The following is a 20,171-nucleotide window of genomic DNA, read 5'->3' as shown; positions in this document are numbered from 1 at the left end:
TGAATGTCGTGTGTGTGTGTGTGTGTGTGTGACACTGTACAGCACCAGGGATATGTTTTGTGTAGATTTGATGCAAATTGGATGTACAGCTCCCTGAGGTGGAGCATTTGGAGAGCAGGGTTGGCCAATGCTCCAACTCCTATGTTGGAACAGACTGGAAGTCCAAGTCAGATCTAGAAAGTAAATTCCAGGACATTGGTGAATCCTGCAACATGTGCAGGAAGTGAACATTTAACCCCTTAATGACCAATGACATGCCAGGCATGACATGGCATTAAACAATCTTACGAAGGAATCGGCATCAGGGGCTATGTCAGGGCTCGACAAATCCCAGGCGCCAGGTTGCCATGGCGACAGAGAATTTTTGTCAGCCTCTTACATCCAGAAAAAATTGTGGATGTAAGAGGCTGAGTCACCACACGGGGGCGCTGCTGCTGCTGTCTGCCCAGGAGTCTGGGCAGACAGCACAGCCACTCCGAGCCCGAGCCTGAGATCACTCCCACGGAGTGAGCCTGTAGGCTGAAAACGCGGTTGCTGCAAAACCAGCAATCGCGTTTTCAGCTGCCACAGGCAGCTTCAGGGAAGGGGGTTGTGTGTTGATTGGGTCCCCACACAAGTGTGGGGACCTGACACAACACCCCCCAGCTGCCTGATCGCTCCATGAGAGCGACAGTGCAGCGTTAACCCCTTCAATGATCGCGGCATTTAGGGGTTAATTCCCGTTTTGCACGGGGCTCTGCTGGTGGTGGTCTGCCTGGTTCCAGGCAGACCAGCAACAGCAAAAACGAGCCCCCACAAGCCCTGTGATGACTCCTGTAGGCATGGAAGCCTACAGCAGTCATCAGAGAGACTCCCCCCTGCAATGGCTGGTCTATAGACCAGCAATTGCTTCCCAGCTGCCAGAGGCAGCTTCAGGGACAGGGGAGAGGGTTCTTTGGTCTCCACATGAGTGTGGAGAGCAGCCCCAACACCCCCCTGCTGCCTGATCGCTCCCTGAGAGCGACAGTGCAGCGTTAACCCCTTCAATGCCACAATTGTGTATGACACATTCGTGGCATTGCAGAGGTTAACATTTGTCCCCACAAGCTTGTGGGGACTAAATATCAGTCAATGCTGTGCTCCAATGGAACATCAGCATTGAAAGGGTTAAAATAATAATAATAATAAAAAAAAAACAGCACTGGCCTGAAAGTACAGGGTGCTTCCAGGTCAAATGCTGTGAGTTTAGTAAGTGGGCTGATGATCGGATCCCTCCTGACCAACTGTTAGTTTTAAAAAATCCTGGCTCCTAACTTTTTTACCTGGCGCCTAGATTCACAACAAATTTGTCAAGCCCTGGGCTATGTCTGTCTCATCCCCGGGGGGGGTCAACGTCCGCCATACACTGTATGGTGGTGGACGCCCATTTTTAAAAGCGTTTAGGAGGCGATAAACAATAACTTCCTAAGCTTCAATGATATGGCTGAAATGCCTGGATAGCGAGGCGTTCAGCGCCATCGAACACCCACCCTAGGAGGCACTGTGAGCGCTCCGGAGAGCCCTATAACATGTGGTATTTTTAAACTCAGGACAAATATTAGAATCTATTTAGCAGTTTTGTTTTCATTAGCTTTGTAGATGAGTAAAAAAAGAAAAGGTAACTTTGCAGTATATTATGTTTTCATAATACATCATATGTAATAATTAAAATAACGTTATATAAAGCCCTTCTTGTCTTAAAAAAATATATATAATTTGTGTGGGTACAGTAAATGAGAAGAAAACTACAGCTAAAAACAAACACTGCAGAAATATTAAAACAGCCATTGTCACGAAGGAGGTTAAATTTTACAGATCACTCAAGTTAACTCTCGATAGCTTTACTTGGGATTGGGGAGAGCCAACCATGGTGACTGGAAAAGGGCATCAACTTTCCCTGGTTACTCATAGTAAAATCAGTGAGATAACTTTCCCCAAACTGCTCATGTCTTGAAATGGGGTGGCCTTTCCTAATGCAAAGAGAAGTTGGTGAGTTGAACTTACCTGCAGACTCTTCCTATAGTGAGTAAAAACATTATTCTGTATATTGATAGGTCATCTAATTCCAATTGCAGACCCTTTTCTATAACCACATGACACTTTCCTTGCTTTCTACTGATAACCTGTTTCCCTTCAGGAATGAATCTAAGGCTATGCAATCATTTGTATTCAGATATCGCTGGATACTGATCATTGTCTTATTCCTTCACCTCTGTTCACAAATTTATCTCATACTGTCATCTTTCCATCTCACTTGGATGAGACCCAACTGCTTAAGGCATAATATTGTAAAATCTAAAATCTTTCACTCCAATCTCTCAGTTTCATCAAGGCTATGTTTCCAGAGTGTTGTCACTGCTGTTGCATCTGTCATTACCACATCTCCTCTGATGCACTGGTTATGTTTCAAAAGCTTCACATTTGCAGAGATTCAACAATTTTCTTTCCAAAGTTTAACTATGTCCACATACACTGATCAGCCATAACATTATGACCACTGACAGGTGACATGAATAACACTGATAATCTTGTTATCATGGCACCTGTCAGTGGGTGGGATATATTAGGCAGCAATTGAAGCATTTCGTCCTCAAAGTTGATGTGTTAGAAGCAGGAAAGATGGACAAGCGTACAGATCTGAACTTCTTTGACAAGGGCCAAATTGTGATGGCTAGACGACTGAGTCAGGGCATCTGCAAAACTGCAGCTCTTGTGGGGTGTTCCCAGTCTGGAGTGGTCAGTATCTATCAAAAGTGGTCCAAGGAAGGAAAAGCGTCCAAGGCTCATTGATGCACATGGGGGCAAAGGCTGGGCGGTGTGGTCAAATCCAACAGATGAGCTCCTGCTGAAAAAGGTAATGCTCATTCTGATAGAAAGGTGTCAGAATACACGGTCCATCACAGTCAGGGTGCTCACGCTGACCTGTGTCCACTCCCGAAAGCACCTACAATGGGCAAGTGAGCATAACAACTGGACCACGGAGCAATGAAAGAATGTGGCCTGGCCTGATGAATCACATTTTCTTTTACATCACGTGGTTTGCCGGGTGCATGTGCATAGCTTACCTGGAGAACACATGGCACCAGGATGACCCACCTCGCATCTTACAGGACTTAAAGGATCTGCTGCTAATGTCTTGGTCTCAGATACCACAGCACACCAGAGGTCTAAAGGAGTCCATAACTTGGCGAGTCATGGCTGTTTTGGTGACAAAAGGGGGACCTACACAATATTAGGCAGGTTGACCTAATGTTATGTCTGATCGGTGTATATCTGTGTGTATGTACATAAGCATATTGTGTGTGTGTTACACCGATAAAACCATTGTAGAGCTCTTTGGCAATGTAGACCAGCGATATGTTTATAGGCCCCAAAACGTATATAAGCCCACAGCTAAATATGGTGGAGGATCTGTAATGTTATGGGGGCTGCTTTGTTGCCTGTGGTACTCGAGACCTTGAACATATTAAGGGAATCATAAAATTAAAGGATTACCAAAGCAGTTCACAGCAAAATGTGCTACCCAATGTCAGAAAACTAGGTATGGGTTCAAGATCCTTGATGGGTCCTCCAGCAGAACAATGATCCAAAGCACACACCCAAAAGCTCAAAAGAATGGGTTTAAAAGGAAAACAAACTGGAATGTTTTAGACTGGCCATCAATGAGTCCCAATCTCAACCCAATTAAAAGCGTTTGGAAAGTCCTGAAATCTGCCATTGGGGGAAAAGGAATCCTGCAAACATTCCAGAGCTTGAACAAATGGCAATTGAAGAGTGGAAGAAACTGCTGGCAGACAGGTGCAAGAAGCTAAAAGATGGCTGCAAGAAATGTTTGGATGCTGTCATTGTTTCCTAGGGTTGTGCAACAATGTAAATAGGAAGTGTGCGTTTAATGTGTGTTTTATATTTAGTTTCTTCTGTGAAATCGCCACATGTCACAAAATGGCATCTTTTTTGTTTAATACCGTTGGACATCCCATTAAAATATTCTAATAATACAAAGTACATACATTTCAAATTATTTTGCATGGTGTACAAAGTATTCAAGGGTGCCAATAATGTTGACCATAACTGCATTTAGCTGAAACAGCTTATTCCCAACCAGTGTATGCAGACTGTCCTAAGATTGACTTAGACTGGCTTAAATTGTAATGTAAGAACAACTGTATAGCAGCCGTCTACCCATGAGCCAAGGAGTGATTAAAATATAGAACTGTAATTGCTTCTCTGCCTTTTGGCTAAGATCAAGTGTAGTAACATCTGATACGTCCCTTATCTGGGGTCCATATATTAAGAACAGGGAGATGGAATATAAGAGCTTGCGGTGTCCACTCCACACATTGACCTAGTATTGCAGTACCTGCAGGTTCAGTGCAAATATATATATATATATATATATATACACCGTATTGGCTCGGATATAGGCCGCACCCTAAAAGTTAGGTGCTTTTTTTAAAGAAAAAAGTTTCTGCCCCCCCCCGAGATATGCTGCCACTCTGTCCCGAAGATGTACCCCCCCGAGATATGCTGCCACTCTACCCCCACCCGAGATATGCTGCCACTCTATCCCCCCTCCGAGATATGCTGCCACTCTACCCCTCCCCCGAGGTATATGCTGCCACTCTGTCCCCAAGATGCCCCCCCACACACCAGACTTACCGCTGCAGACTTCACGGGGTCTTGTGGGGCCGGCGGGGGACATCTACGCATAACGCGTATTCAACTTCCGGTGCCGGCACTTCCGCCGTGGGAATTCCCGGCAAGGGAGATTGTTAAAGCACATCGAGCAGATGTGCCAGCAGCGGAGGTCGTTCACGCTCATCGTCGCTGCCGGTGAACGTCTGCGCGATGCGCTTAGACAATCTCCCGTGCCGGCACTCCCCCAATGGGGAGTGGTGGCAGGGGAGGCTGTCTGAGCGTATCAGAGAGTAGGATACAGGTTCCCTGCACTGCTGCGGGGGATCTGAATCCTTACCCCGCTGCCTGCCCGGCGCCCAGGACTGCATGTCTCGGGCGTCGGGCGCTAGACCCCGAATATAGGCCGCACCCCCACTTTCAAGACTTAAAGTGGGGGAAAAAAGTGTGGCCTATATTCGGGCCAATACGGTGTATATATGTGTGTATTCCTGATTTTTGCATATTTAACATTGTGACAAATTGTCACAGAAGGAATTGATGCAAGTAAATGTGTTTTTATGGTCCAACAATACATACCAAATCCTTCCTCATATTCAGGTATTGTGTTACTCCAGCCAGCACCTAAATTATTTCTTCACCTGCAATCAAAATATGGTAATATTATATGGCTATATCTAAGCGGGGGGGGAAACATAATTAGAATGTCCTGCTAAATACATTCATATTACATGGCCAGCATTGTAGGGAATACCATATGAATAAAGCCATTTAGTGATTAGGAATATCCATTTAAAATTGATTGTAGTGTTATTGGACATCTCAGAAAATGTCACTTTTCCCCTGCGCAGTACTCTTGTAGGAAAAATTGTTTGTCACAACATACGTGATGTTTTAGGAAACATTTGCGTGCAGAGTGGTGCCAGTGAGTGCAAACTACCCATTTCTTCTCCCTTTCATAGTAGCAATTTATTGCACACTGTATGACCAAAAAGTATATAGCCACCCCTCTTACATTTTTAAGTTTGGTTTTAGCCACACCCATTGCTATAATTTTGTATAAAATCAAGCACATATGCAGCCCCCTCCATAGACAAACATAGCAGTAGAATGGGTCATACTGAAAAGCTCAGTGACTTCAAATGTGGCACTGGACATCGGATGCCACCTTTGCCACAAGTTAGTTTGTGAAATTTATACCTTGTTAGATTTGCTCCAGTCCACTGTAGGTGCTATTATTGTGAAGTAGAAGCATCTAGGTGTAACAACAGCTCAGCCACAAAGAGTTAGACCATGCACACTCAGACTGAGTGCGGAAGCGTGTAAATAATCTGTCCTCTGTAACATCAGCCGCTATAGAGTTCTAAATTGCCTCTGGAAGCAACATCAGTGCAAGCACTGAAAAACGCTTTCCATGGCCAAGAGCTGCTGCACACTAGTCGCTGAGCTCTGGATCCACGGAAATGTGATGAATCATACTTTATCACTTGGAAGTCTGATGGACAAATCTTGGTTTAGTGAATGCCAGGAGACCACTTCCTACTAGAATGCGGGGGAGGGATAATGGTCTGGGGCGTTTTTTAGGGTTTGGGACAGGGCCTTCCGTTTCAGTGAACGGTAATGTTAATGGTACAGCATAGAAAGACATCTTCAGCAAGTGTATGCCTCTAAAGCAAGGTCCATAAAGACATGGTTTGACGAGTACCCTTTATAGAGCCCTGGCCTTAACCATATTGAACACCTTTGGGATGAATTGGAATGCCGTATGCAAGCCAGGCCTTCTCATCACACATCAGTGCCTTACCTCACAGATGCTCTTTTGGCTGGATGGACACAAATTCCCACAGACACACTCCAAAATCTTGGAGACATCCCAATGAGGGCCCAACTCTGTGTTAATGCCCATCCTTTTCAAATAGGATGCCCAACAAGTGATGATCAGATGTGCATATACATCTAGTCATATAGTGTATATATGAATGTAAAATATATATTATATCGCTCTGTTCCATTAAGAACCTTCCCTGAAATCGACTCTCGGAGGTCATAAGTTCAGGCGAACACAGCAAAGGAAATGAAGGAATCATTTTGCCGTGGGTTATTGGCCACCTAAGAAAATTTGCAAAATTAATGTAATCTCAGTTGTCCAATTAGTCTTTTTTGTTCTTGTTTTTCATCAGTTGGAGAGTGCAATCCCCTATGTGCATGATTGTAAATCTGTACACCTAAAGTCAATTGACTCATAGGATGCAATTAAAAATTGCTATCTATGAATTGGACACCACAACTAACATTTGCTTTTTCTTTTTCTGTACCTTACCAGAGACGCTGAGCTTCCAATACTTTGGCGAACCACGTACATGTAAACTATTAATTGAAAATGTAGAGGAGATTCTTGAAAGCATTGAATCATTTGTTGCAGATCATCTTTTTATTTTTTGTAAAATGTCCACCAGATGTCAGCAAAGCCCCAGTTAGTAACTGGATACAGTGCACATGCTTCAACGCTGAAGATGCATTTTAGCTATTTATGCCACCCAAGGAACACTATTTTTAATTTATGGCACCATTAAAATAATATATACATACACAAACCTAAAGTATATACTTCCGATGCATGTTCTTCTAAATTAGGAATGTAATGTTAATAGTAAAAAATAAAATAAAATGCAAAATATTAATAAGGCCTATATTCGGTTAAAAAAAAAAAACTGCATCGGAAGAAAAGGCTAAAGTAATCACTGTTCATGTTTTGAGTTTTTTTATGTGATCTTGGAGAATTAGGTTATGTAGATGTGTGTGTGTGTGTGTGTGTGTGTGTGTATATATATATATATATATATATATATATATATATATATATATATATATATATATATATATATATATATATATATAGAATAAAAAAAAGGGTAAAATCACTGTAGTAGACGCTGATAGGTTGTTGCAATGGAAACTAAAATTATATTTTTCTGTGCTTGTAAGCTAATAGGTAGAGGAAAAATAAAATGTCAGACCTAAGGTATATTGGCCTAGCATACTAGATAGTCCCACTACTAAGTGGACCAACGCTCGCATGCAATTAATATAAATTATATATACAGCACAAAATGTATGTTGACACTAATACCCTATGTTGTGCCTCCTTTTCAGCTTCTTCTTCACCTTAATGGAGCTTTTCTGATCTGCCAAGAATGGAGAAAGATTCTAATCTAGGAGACCAGACCTCATTAACCGAAATGCCCATTACTGCAGAAAAAGAGGTTGCAGAAAGTAACATTGGTGTCAGTTCCCTATCACAGCCTGAAAGAAAAGCAGAATGCATAACTAGTAAAAGGCCTGTACCAGAATCTCCAGATAACCGGGAAGATGATGCTAGTCCTGGAGAGGCAAAAAGGTTAAAATGTGACACTACAGAGCCCAACATTGATGGCAAATGGACCAGTTATCCCAGTCAGATCGATGCAAGTGTCAAACAGAGTGAAATGACAGTAGACAATGACAACTTCAAAAATATGGACGCTTGCATGGCACCAACAAATACTATCAATTCAGAAAATATGAGTGATAATGAGGAAGAAAAACAATTAAATGATGTTGAACACAGTATTGTAACATTTACCACGAGAAGTGACTTGAATAGCCAAGTTGCAGAAGACCTTCCACCTAGTAATCGTTGTATAGGTAGCCCGATTAAAGGAAATGATGATGTCAGCCTTACTTCAGAACAGAATTTACCTTTGCCAGACACGGTAAACCAGTTAGAAAAGCCATACGAAATATTTTTCTGCGAACCATGTGGCTTTCAATGTTTAAAAGAAAATCTTTTCAAAGCCCATTGTAATCAGGAAACCCATCTTCACACTGTCATGGAAAGTCCAAGCCTAGATAAGACTTTAATGAAAAAACAGTTCTCAAAGAAAAGACTTTCACAGGGAAAGAAGCAGAAGAAAAACAAAGTTAAGGTAGAAAAGGGTGATGCAATTGCTCCAAATTCAGGACGTTTCAAATGTGCTACTGATAGCCTGGTTGAAAAGGGTATTTCCTCAGACGTAGACTGTGGAAGTTATGTGGTATGCGAACCTGCAACTTCAGCCGAGATAAAAGATTCATCTTCTGAAGCTGTTACCTTAATCGCCTCTGCAGAAAACCGTTCTGAAAGAAATCCAAAAGGCCCAGTTAAAAAGTTCAAACAATTAAAAACGCCAAAAAACTCCCTAGCTAACCCTGAAAAGAAGACTTTAAAGATTACTTCAAAAGCAATCCTCAATATAATTGCTAGAAGGGCATGGTATAAAAGAGAATGTGAAAAAACTCGTTTGTTTAGGAGGAATCGAGGGTTTGGGCATGTTAAGAAGCACTTCCAGTTGATTAATATTACTAAAAAAGGCCGAGCTAAAGTTCACACTGGACTAAATGCTGAATCAAATCTAAAGCCTTTGTGTGCTAAACTAGAACTAGCAGAACCATTGCCAACTAAATGCAATGATTGTGTGGATATAGCTAAGGACAACAAGGACACAGAAGGAGTATGCAATAGTATTGAAGAAGAACTGGTTTATGAGAACAGCAAAAACATTGAAGTGCGTTTTTATTGCCAACCATGTGGATACTTGTGTGTGACCAAAGATGACTTTGAAAAGCATTACCAAATTGAAATACATCAGACAGCCAAGGCTGACTTAAAGTGTCACATTTGTCAATTAGTAATGCTAGATGAATTAGCATTTAAAACTCACATAGAGACTCAACACCACATGCCCCTTCATTGTTTTGTCTGCAATAGTTACTTTATAGAACATGAAGATCTCTTGTACCATAAAACATCAGATTACCACATACTGAAATGGAAACAAAACGAAAATGCTTCTGACACAGAAACATTGGCCTTGCAGCCTTATGATGTAAACGACCCTTCGCTTGAAAATATAGGAAGTATAGAAATAAGTCTAATGAAAGAAGAGCCGGTACAAACTGTGGTAATCCCCATAAAAGAAACCACACTGAGTGAAGAACCTCCATGTGACATAAAAAAGTCTCGGTTTCATTGTAAAAAGTGCTTTTATAAGACAAGATCCTCTACTGTCCTTACAAGGCACATTAAACTACGCCATGCCCGTGATTATCACTTTTTATGCAAGGCCTGTAATATTTACTCAATGTGCAAAGAGGGCATGGAAAAGCACATAAAAAGGAGCAAACATATTCAAAATGCTAAGAAGAACAACATTGGATTACTTTTTGAGGAATGCATTGAAAGGGTTTGGTTTTCTGGTGCTGTAGAACCTGGTGCTTCCCATGAAGCTAAAATTGAAAAAGAAGTTCCTCTTAAACCACATCCTGGTTCCCAGGACAAACTGCCATCCACTGCCGAATCAGTGTGCTGTACTCCAGCCACAGGTGAACTAGATTCTGCCTTAGAAAATGCGCCCAAGAGAGGAAGACCAAAAGGAAATATCTCTAGAATGTGTACCTATTGTGGACTTCTGGCTTCTAGCGTTACGAACTTAACAGTACATATTAGACGGAAGCATAGTCACCAATACAACTATTGGTGCAAAGTGTGCAATTATTACACTGTAACTAAAGGCGATATGGAACGTCATTGTACAACTAAAAAACACGAGAGTCGTGTATCTGAAGAGCAAAACGAGCAACATGAATCTATAATTGTTGTTATATCCGACGGGACTAATTTTGAAGCTGTTGCCAAGAAAAAGGGGCGCTCAGGCCCTCAAGATAATGAATCTTCCAATTCAACATCTGCCACAAATATTTTGGATAACTCTCACATATCACTGGAGGTATCTCCAAATCCTCATAATGGTAGCAATGCTCAAACGGACAATGACTCTCAAGAAAAAGCCATGGAAATAGATGTTATTTGTGATGGCGACATCCTTCAGAAAAGAGCAGTTGAAAATGGCGGTAATAAATGCAAACACTGTGATTTTGTATCACATTCTACATCTTCTTTAGAAGTGCATGTCAAGAGGAAACACACTAAAGAGTTTGAATATTACTGTATGGCGTGCGAATACTATGCTGTAACATTCAGGGAGATGACAAGGCATGTGGCCACTGAAAAGCATAAAGTCAAATTCCATAATTACCAATCAAATTCTTCGATGGTGGACCAAAACGTTGACAAGGTTCAGAATTTGGCAGATATTGATCCCAAACAAATCATTCAAGAAAAAACAAATGAATTTTTAGAAGAACTGAAAGGAAATCCAGATTCCAATACACAGAATAGCTTAAGTCATTGTCTGGAAGACCAAGAAAGTGGCGATGCAGTGTTGGATGCTTCCAAGGCATCTTCAACTGCCAGTGTTCAAGCTGAAGAAAGCGAAACATTGGGTTGTGGAGAGGAAAATAACAATCATGAAAAAGCTCAAGAAATCATCCTGAACCAGATGAGTGACAGAAATGGGGATTGTAATGTTACAAGTCATCAAGAGCAACACAAAAGCCAGACTGTTTGTCCAATCCAAATGAATGACAAAGTACAAATTAAAGCTATAGATTACAAGGAAAAACCTGAGGAATTGGAACCTGAACAGCAGAACCCTTCAGATAAATCTGATCCAGCAGACAATGAACAAATGGAGAGACCATTGTGCCCTCAAGATAATGGTGAAATAATTCCTTATGAAGCCGTGGATGAGAGAGAAGCTTGTTTAGCAAATAGTAACTGGGAGACAGATGATGCATCGGTTGATGTTGCTTCTGAAGGAAGAAATATTGTTGAAATATGTGACAAAATTCAAAATGGAAACCAGTTTGATTCCTCAATTGTAAAACTAAAAAATGATGTTATTCAGTTGACCGCTAGTTCTGTTGGTCAAGTAGGAAGTACAACAAAAGTCAATGATCTAGAAATCAAACCTGGTAGAAGAAAGAAACATGATGGGAACCCCCAAGGCGAGACAAATCGCATACGATGTGATGACTGTGGCTTCATGGCGGATGGTCTCAGCGGGTTGAATGTGCACATTGCAATGAAGCACCCGACAAAAGAGAAACACTTTCATTGCTTGCTATGCGGCAAATCTTTTTTTACCGAAAGCAATCTTCATCAACACTTGTCTAGTGTTGGCCACATAAGAAACGAACAAGCCAGTTTTGAAGAACTTCCTGAAGGAGGAGCCACTTTCAAATGTGTGAAATGCACAGAGCATTTTGATTCGGAGCAGAGTTTATTTCTTCACATTAAAGAACAGCATGAAGAATTGCTGAGGGAAGTCAACAAATATATTGAAGAAGACACTGAGCAAATTAACAGAGAAAGAGAAGAAAACCAAGGAAACATCTGCAAGTACTGTGGCAAGATATGTAAAAGCAGCAATTCCATGGCCTTCTTGGCCCATATTCGCACTCATACAGGTAAGGCAAATTTTTTATTTTTATTTTTTGTTAACTGTATGATAATATGTATCTATGCTTTGATAAGCCAGTGAGATAGATGCCTACAGTTTAATATTAAAGTCCTCTTGACTTTGATATAAGTCAAGAGGACCTATATTAAACCGTAGACATCTATCTTATTGTAAATGATTAAGCACAGCATGAGCTACTCAGAGTTTTAAGTTATAACCATAATATGTTCTCACAAAGTTTATCACAAGGAGAAAAATGCCAAATATGTCTGTTGTTGCTGTAAACATTTATTGAATAGAGACAGAAATAAAATCCTGGATTAGGACACCTAATATATATGTTATAAATAAACCTGTAATAAATAACATACATTTGTTTGGAATTCCTATTCATAAGTAAGACGAGAAAAAGAGCATATAACATAATATAGTAATAAGTCACAGAACGTTGTTATTTTATAAAAGTTCTCAAGCTCCGTGTTGAAGGTTAGAATATAAACCGTAAATACACATTCATTAGCTCCGTTGGAAAAGGCCTTGGTGGGTTTCTCGAATTTATTGTCCAAAATAATTCATTCACCATCACTGATGGTTTCTAAAGTGGTTAAAATCAAACCAATAAAATGGAATGGTGAGACTTCCCCTTTAAAGTTAATAGAGGGATGTATTGGCTCTTCTGCCTTGCACTAACAATTTTGCGCTCCTAAAAGTTTACACTCTATAGTTTTGAACATCTTCATCCCGTGACACTGCTGATAACAGGCTTATGTCATGATCTCTCGAAATACTATTTCTTAATAATAGTTATTAGAAAGTAACAAAGTGCTGACCCTTATATCCTTTTGTAGACAACGATATAATGTTTATAACGTTGATCATTTTGGTAAACAATCCTCCTCCTACAAATATTATTACTAAAAACAGGACACCGATGGAGACCATGTATAAGCCCTTAATATGTCCTCATACGGCAGATAAAAAGTGAATAAAATAAAAAGCGAAGATGCTAATGCAGTCCTCTTTAGAATTCTTAATGCCACTGTCTGGTCAAGACATGTTGCTTATAATTGATGTGTCCATTACTTGAATTCTCTTGTAATTATAGTCAATAAGTCTTGTAAATGTGTTAAAGCTCACTAAAAGCATACAAATTCAAGAAGAGAGTAAGGCTAATAATTTAAAATAATCAATGTAGGCATTTCAGCACTTAATTTCCCTTGTGTGTTGATAGCTGATCATTCTTAATCCATTAAGATTTATTTAGTCGTTTACAATGCAAAATAGGTTTGCACTGGTCACTTGTGCCATTTGAAAATGTCCACCAGGTTAAGTGCAGAATGTAGTCCATTATTCTTCCTTGACTATATGTATTAATTGCATTTAAAATCAAGTTAATGTGGATGTGAAAGTGAGGTAACCATCAATATATGACAGAACAACCCTACTTATATAAGTTACATCATTGATTGTAACATTTAGTAAAAGTTAGCTTACTTTTTTTTAACATTGTTTGTAGGCCTCTGCTTCAATTTTGTTTTAATTGCATTTTGAGAAGGCACATCGACTAACAGCTGCCAAGTTTTCTGCAAGTAATGCGAAAAAATCACTCCTGTCTGATATCTACAGTATCGTAATACTGTTAATTATTATCTTCCACTACTCCAACTGTAAGCCTGGGAAAAATAAAACCTTTTTTCAGAATGTTTAAACTCTCCATGCATCAGAAACACTTTAGCTTAAAATGAAATGTGCCATGGGAGGTTGATGGCCTGGCCCAGTTGATCCACAATATACCTAAAGTATAGAGTTTTTGGATTCATTTTCTATCCTAAGATAAATATTATTAATTAAAGTTTCACATGTTTACATATTTTTCCAAATGTCGTGGTACTGTGATTTGTCTAGTAATATAGAATGATCTTTAAAAAGATAATGCGTATCCCTTAATATTGGCAATGCAACTAAAATTCGGGACCTGGCCGTTGCTTCTGAGCATCACAAACACCCCTTTGCAGAGGAGTATAATGGTAGAAGGTCTGCAGTGATGGAAAATGCTAATGCTTTGAAGATGAGGACTTGTAATGTTCCACTAAAGCTTTCTGTTATCTTAGAGGAAGTCAATGGATATATTGATGCAGGGGTTGACAAATTTGATTTGGGACATCTTTTTTTTTTTTTCTTCTTCCCCCAATCATGTTTTTTTTGTTTTCCTTCATATATTACCCAACCTGGCGCCTGGGGTTTGTCAAGCCTTGCCATATATTAGCATACAGTTGCATACTCTAACACCATACAGTAACAGACACATACTAATATCTTATGCGTACAAGCACTAATACATACACTCTAACACTATATGCTGACATACACACTCGCGCTTATGCCATACTGTAACACAAACACCATACACTAGGACTGCAATAACTAATCGATAAAATCAATAAAAATTGGTAATGAAAATCGTTGCCAACAAATTTCATTATTGATTAGTTGAATCGATTTTATCGAATGTGAGATGAGGGTTTTTTTTCAGAGCATATGCACTGAAAAATAGCCCTCGTTTTATAATCCGACCTCAAATAGAGAGGTTGGATAATAACACTAAGATCCAGTTCCCCCACACCGCTGCAGGGGACCCAGATCCTCCTCTCTGACAGCCGGAGGGTATCTGTGCGATGCGCACATACATCCTCCTCTAATGTCCTCCACTTCCCCCGGGGCTTCTATGATGGAGCACCAGCGTGACCTAACCTTCCGGTGCTCCACCATTGAAGCCCCGGCTGAAGTATCGGCCAGCACAGCGGAGGTTGTCTGCGCCCGTTGCGCAACGTTCGGCGGCTGTGGGTGGGCGTCTGTGCGACCTCCACTATTGCCGGACAACAGCAGAGGTTTGTCTACCTGCATTGTGCAGACCTCAAAAAAATTGGCCAACTAATCGATTATGAAAATAAGCGTTAGTTGCAGCCCTACTGCAGATTTTTTACAGCCTGCATTATGTTGTTTTTGTGTCCTCCACTTTTCATGGAGATTGTGCCTTAAACAGGACAGCAGGTTGTTTGCACACTTGCACATAACTATGTTCACCACTGACTGACAAATTGACACATCTGACAAGCCTTGAGATGTCACATACATGCAATTTTTGATTCAAGGCTATTATTCACAATGTGTTGCACTATATAAATAAATACTAATATTATAACTATTCAGAACCAGAACTAAAATATGTGATCGAGCTTAGGTGGCAGGGTTAAATTGTCAGTAATGCCTTGATATATATTGATTTGAAAAGAATAAAACACCGACAACATAATGCCGACAAGCACTCATAAAATAACTTAAAAAAGGATTAACTAAAATATGAAAAGCAATCATATTTGATGAAAAAAACATAGTTTGTCACAACCATGCTCAGGATTTCCTATGCATAGACAGCCAAACAAGACTATTTCAGCCAAGAAAGGTTGTTCATTACAATCTATACAGTAATTGAAGAAATCCTAAAAGTTATGTGCCATAGGTTTTATCAGATTTAAAAAGGCATAGTGAGCAAATCTCTTTGGCTACCCAGTGTTCCCATTTATACATGAGTGACAGCTTTTACTGCTCGTGATCCAAAGAAATTAGCTTTAAAGATGTTACATCGGTAAACAGACTATTTACACGTACAAAACATCATTCTTTTTCAGAATTTTCTGTCTCTTCAATAAATATGGATGTAAATAAATCTTGTATAACGGTTACATCCCATTCTACAAATAGCTTACAAATGTTATCTCTCCTAATGCAAATCAGGTCTAGTTAATGGTTGATCTGTTGCGGTTTAGAGCCGATAATCTTTTTGAATTAACATAGATTGGTAAATGACCACCATGTTCTCCGCGAACATAAACATCCGCATTAGTGTTTTCATTTACATTCAAATGAACTCATACAAATAAATACAGTGAACTCAGCAGGCTAGTTTGCTAAAGCACTTCTGTTCAGAGATTTCTGCATGCTGCGTTAATAGACTCAAACTTTCCCATTTTGGAGGCCGTTCACCACTTCCCCACAGTGAACTGTTTATGATCACGACTATTGGAATTAAAAGTGACCTAAATCATCAGAGTTTATTGAAACCTCGTTCTCTTAGGGACTCATTCAATCAGTCACAAAGCAGCTAGTCACACTGCTATCGACTCAAAACTCCCATTGAGGCCGCTCTGTGTGGCAGTGGGGAATTTATTAAATAGGTTTCCAAATAAACAACCACAAAGAAGAAGTCAGAGAAGGTTCGAAGAGAGCACCGTCTTAATAAATGTAACAGCTGTTTTGGTGGCGTTTCACTTGGACAGCTGTTACAAATACATTTATGTCATTTTTGTACTTATATAATTTCAAGGTCAAAGTACTTGCTTTCAGCAATCCAGTTTGGTATCTTTAATAACCCTTTTTTTGTAAAGAGTATAAGGTACTCAGGTACTGACCTATAAGTAAGGTCTTAATATTACGTATTTTACTTGGCAAGTTGTCTATGATTGTCATTATAGGGATTACTATAATAAATGTCAACTCCATTTGGCCAAATGTTTGCATTGTTTTAGGTAGGAAAAATAACCCATTGCAATGTATACATCAATATTGGATTGATGGTATTTAGGATTTAACCATTCACTCTACTTAAATCCCATGTATGCTTACCTTGATGTTGCCAGCCTGAAACAGATTCATTCAATCTCACATCTTGATCCCATGATAAGGTTAATTAATCTTCTCTAATACCACTGTCATGTGCACCATAATATCAGGGGAGTTTGATATTACATATATAATTACATTTAAGCTAGCAAATATGTTAGTTCTTTATGTTTCGATACAGGCAATGATTAATTCAGATTTCAGGATCCTTGTATGGCAGCTGGGGCCTCCACAGTTATCCTTCAATGTCCGTGGTGGCCAAGTGGTATTGAGGTCTACAAAGTCCTACCCATTTCCTGTGCCCTTCTGAACATTAAGCACCTAGCAGGGACTCCCTGTGGCCAGACCTACCTGTCCTGACCTGGGTAACCGGCTCACAGCTCAGCACCATAGGAAAGGAGCAGGTTTCTGGAGGAGATTTCTGCAACATAGTTAGTGGGAATTTATACATAGTACAGGTTTTATGTTTGGAATTAATCAACAGCACTAGAAACTGTAGGTGGAAAGAGCAGTTTTGATAAAAAGTGGTAAAAGCAGAGCAATGAGCAGAACATTCAACGGAACACTATAGAGAGTGAACCATAACATCCACTACTTTGTGATAGAGAACAGCCTGGACCGGAGGTGCCAAGATCTGTACCGGAGCTCAGAAAACAACGCTGACTGTATTTATCACACGATCAATTTGACTGTAGCACTTACTACTACTTAGACCTCCATGGGCTGGCCCAGTAGGATTAAGCTTGTTGTTGGCAGAGCAATTGTGCCTTGCTACTCCCAAAACACCGGTGTTCTAGGAAATGTGTGGTATGACTTAAGAGAAATCCAGCCCATTGTCCATAGCACTATATACAGTACTGTGCAAAAGTTGTAGGCAGGTGGGATGACTTTACCAATGGATAGTTTGTTTCCCGAAAATATGTAAGATTTTGACACTAGAATATAATCCATGTAAAATAAAAGTGGTATGAATATTCATGAAACCAAAATTTTGTTCCGAAGGATATTTTTTTTAACGTTCTAAAGATTAGAATTTGAACTGTGAATATTTAGTATTTGGCCATATTTTTGTCCATCTTTTGTCTGTGTATCTAGAAGACTATTCCCTTTCTATTGTTATATTATTTGCATTACCCATTTTATGGAGTGTAATGACAATTTAGAAAGTCACCAAATTAATGATTAATTTAGTTTTATCTGCTTCATTTAAATAAACTGGAATTTCTGTATGTGATTGATGAGATGTGATTGCTGTTAGCTGCAGTCTCAACCTGCTTTTGACATTTAAACATATAAAGCTGACTAGATATAATCATTCAGGTGCTAAATATATTTTACATCTACTTCTTCTCCAAGAAATGGAGGTATTAAGAGATCTGGCTTCATTGTCATTGAACTGTGAAATATTCAACCTTGTCTGCCTGTGCTTAGTACTGTTGACTTTTTTATTTCTATTAGAAGATTAAAATTAAATGCTTCATTTTTCGTCAGCTTTTGGGAATTACATTGAAATTTAAGACTCTCAAATTTTTACTGAGATCCTCCGTTTCAACAAAGTATTTTTATTTCCAAGGACACAGCGCAAAGCTCTATTGATCATATATGATGTACAGTAAATTCTGTCTTATCAAAGGCCTTTATGTACACTTATTAAACAACCTATATTTCACACAGGGTTTTACTGCCTCGAAGAAGTACTTCACTAAACATATTCTAAACATAATACGAAGGATCCACAGTCATATCAAAGTTACTTTTAAGGGGTTGCTTTATTTTATAAAGAATGTATTGAACTAGAAAATGCGAGAAAGTGTCCTGTTTTCGAATGTTCTAACATTTGTAAGTCCACTCTTTATGTGGAACTTAGTAAATATTTAACTTTCACTTAGGATCAGTGGCATAGTCTTTTTATTTATTTTTTTTTTTTTGGCACTGACATAGGCCTAAGCCAGGGAGGCACCACCAGCTCTTCCGTTATTACTACTTGGCGTCAGGATATGACATCAGATCCCAGGGCGTCACTATTTTTTAGGGCCCGCATGGTCATGTGGGTGGAAACTATGGATGAGTGTGCTGACTCAATTGTGTTAATGTGCAATTACCTCCATTTTAACCGACCGTTGAGTATTGATGCTACAGGCACCCAATAGAGCGATTTGCTTTCTCATATGTGGCAGAGGGGCTGCCTTTGGCCAGAATATGCCACTGCTAATATTAATTTTAAATGGATAGTCTTAAATATACATACCTGGGAACTCTCTGGAGCTGCCCAGCAGCTTATTGCAACGCATCTGGGGTAGCCTTTACAACCGTGGGCGTGGTTGAGCAACTTTAGCGCCACCCAGTTTTCTCTTGGCCATCCCCTTTTCATTCCCACTGTGGTTTAGCCACACCTTCAGCCCAAGTCCTTGTCATCACACTTGACCTGTATCACATTGATTACAAGCTACATGTAAGCATCCTCTGAGAAAACATGAATGGCACAAACTTTGAAGGAAATTTTTTTAGGTAGGGTTTAGCCATTCAAAAATATAGTGGCTGGGAAAATGCTTGGAATCTCAGTATTTAGTTAAAGTGTGGAACAGTTTCTTTTACATACATCTGAATATAACCTTATCCCTAAAACAAAGGCATCTTTGAAAATCTCAAAACCGCGCTCGTTAAATCCACATTTCATAGATCAGTGATGTGCTGGGTCTTGATTATAAAGTTTGTGAGTAAAATAAATAATAGCCAAAATGTCAATACTTTTATTTTTTTCAGAATAATCATAAATTCTTGGCTATAAAATAGTCGTAAAGGTATAATATTTCACCCACAGTATATTCACACATTGCATGTCATCACAAGGCAATGAATCATGCTTGCTGTGTGACGGGAAAAATCGGAAATAGCCACGCAGACGTGCCGGAGAGGTAGACGAGGAGTGGAGTAGAGAAGGCTGTTCTGAAAGTGTTTTTTTAGGTGGTTCTGTGACAGGAATTATATGTTTCTCTTCTATAAAATCTTTGTGTGCTTATATTGACCCTTCTAATAATACATTAAAATGAAGAGAACAAACTCTGACTAGAGTTTGTTCTTTACACTTACAAAAATGCCAAGATCCCCTCTGTGTGGCCAAGATAGCAACAGGTTGACATATGTCTGCACACCTGAGAACTTAACAAGGCAGGCTACCCCTCTTCTAGGGGTGGGGGGCTAGCTGACTGTGTGGGTGGGGCTTGTCATGTGTGGGTGTTTTTTTTTGGGAGGGAATGGGTGTGGCTAAACATTGCTCCCTCTGCTCGGAGAAAGAGACCTATAGAAGCAAATCTTCACCTGGAGACTCCTGGTTAAACCAGAGCGTTCTCCCTGGTTAGAGTACTGCATGTATCTAAAATGTATATACACAAATAATAATCTAGTGCCCTGCAATGTTTGTTCCCAAAGAGCAAGATTGAAATTCAAGAAAGAGTGGGT

The 20,171-nt window shown here is 39.7% G+C and overlaps 2 protein-coding genes and 1 pseudogene across 2 annotated transcripts in view; all 3 read left to right on the top strand.

The window, feature by feature from the left end:
* The window catches only part of LOC128498071 (beta-Ala-His dipeptidase-like), a 419,628-nt gene that overhangs the window by 26,106 nt on the left and 373,351 nt on the right, over positions 1-20,171 (top strand). The gene's annotated exons all lie outside the window — the stretch shown is intronic.
* Positions 1-20,171, top strand: part of ZNF407 (zinc finger protein 407) — a 239,543-nt gene that overhangs the window by 3,697 nt on the left and 215,675 nt on the right. The window contains exon 2 of the mRNA XM_053468365.1: positions 7,807-12,039. Coding sequence (XP_053324340.1) covers positions 7,848-12,039 — 4,192 coding nt within the window. The 5' untranslated portion in view covers positions 7,807-7,847. The remainder of the gene's footprint in view (positions 1-7,806; positions 12,040-20,171) is intronic.
* On the top strand, positions 4,237-4,400 carry LOC128498528 (uncharacterized; annotated as a pseudogene).

The sequence above is a fragment of the Spea bombifrons genome, chromosome 5 (assembly GCF_027358695.1).
Source record: "Spea bombifrons isolate aSpeBom1 chromosome 5, aSpeBom1.2.pri, whole genome shotgun sequence".
NCBI lineage: Eukaryota > Metazoa > Chordata > Amphibia > Anura > Pelobatidae > Spea > Spea bombifrons.
This window is presented reverse-complemented; position numbering and strand designations above follow the sequence as displayed.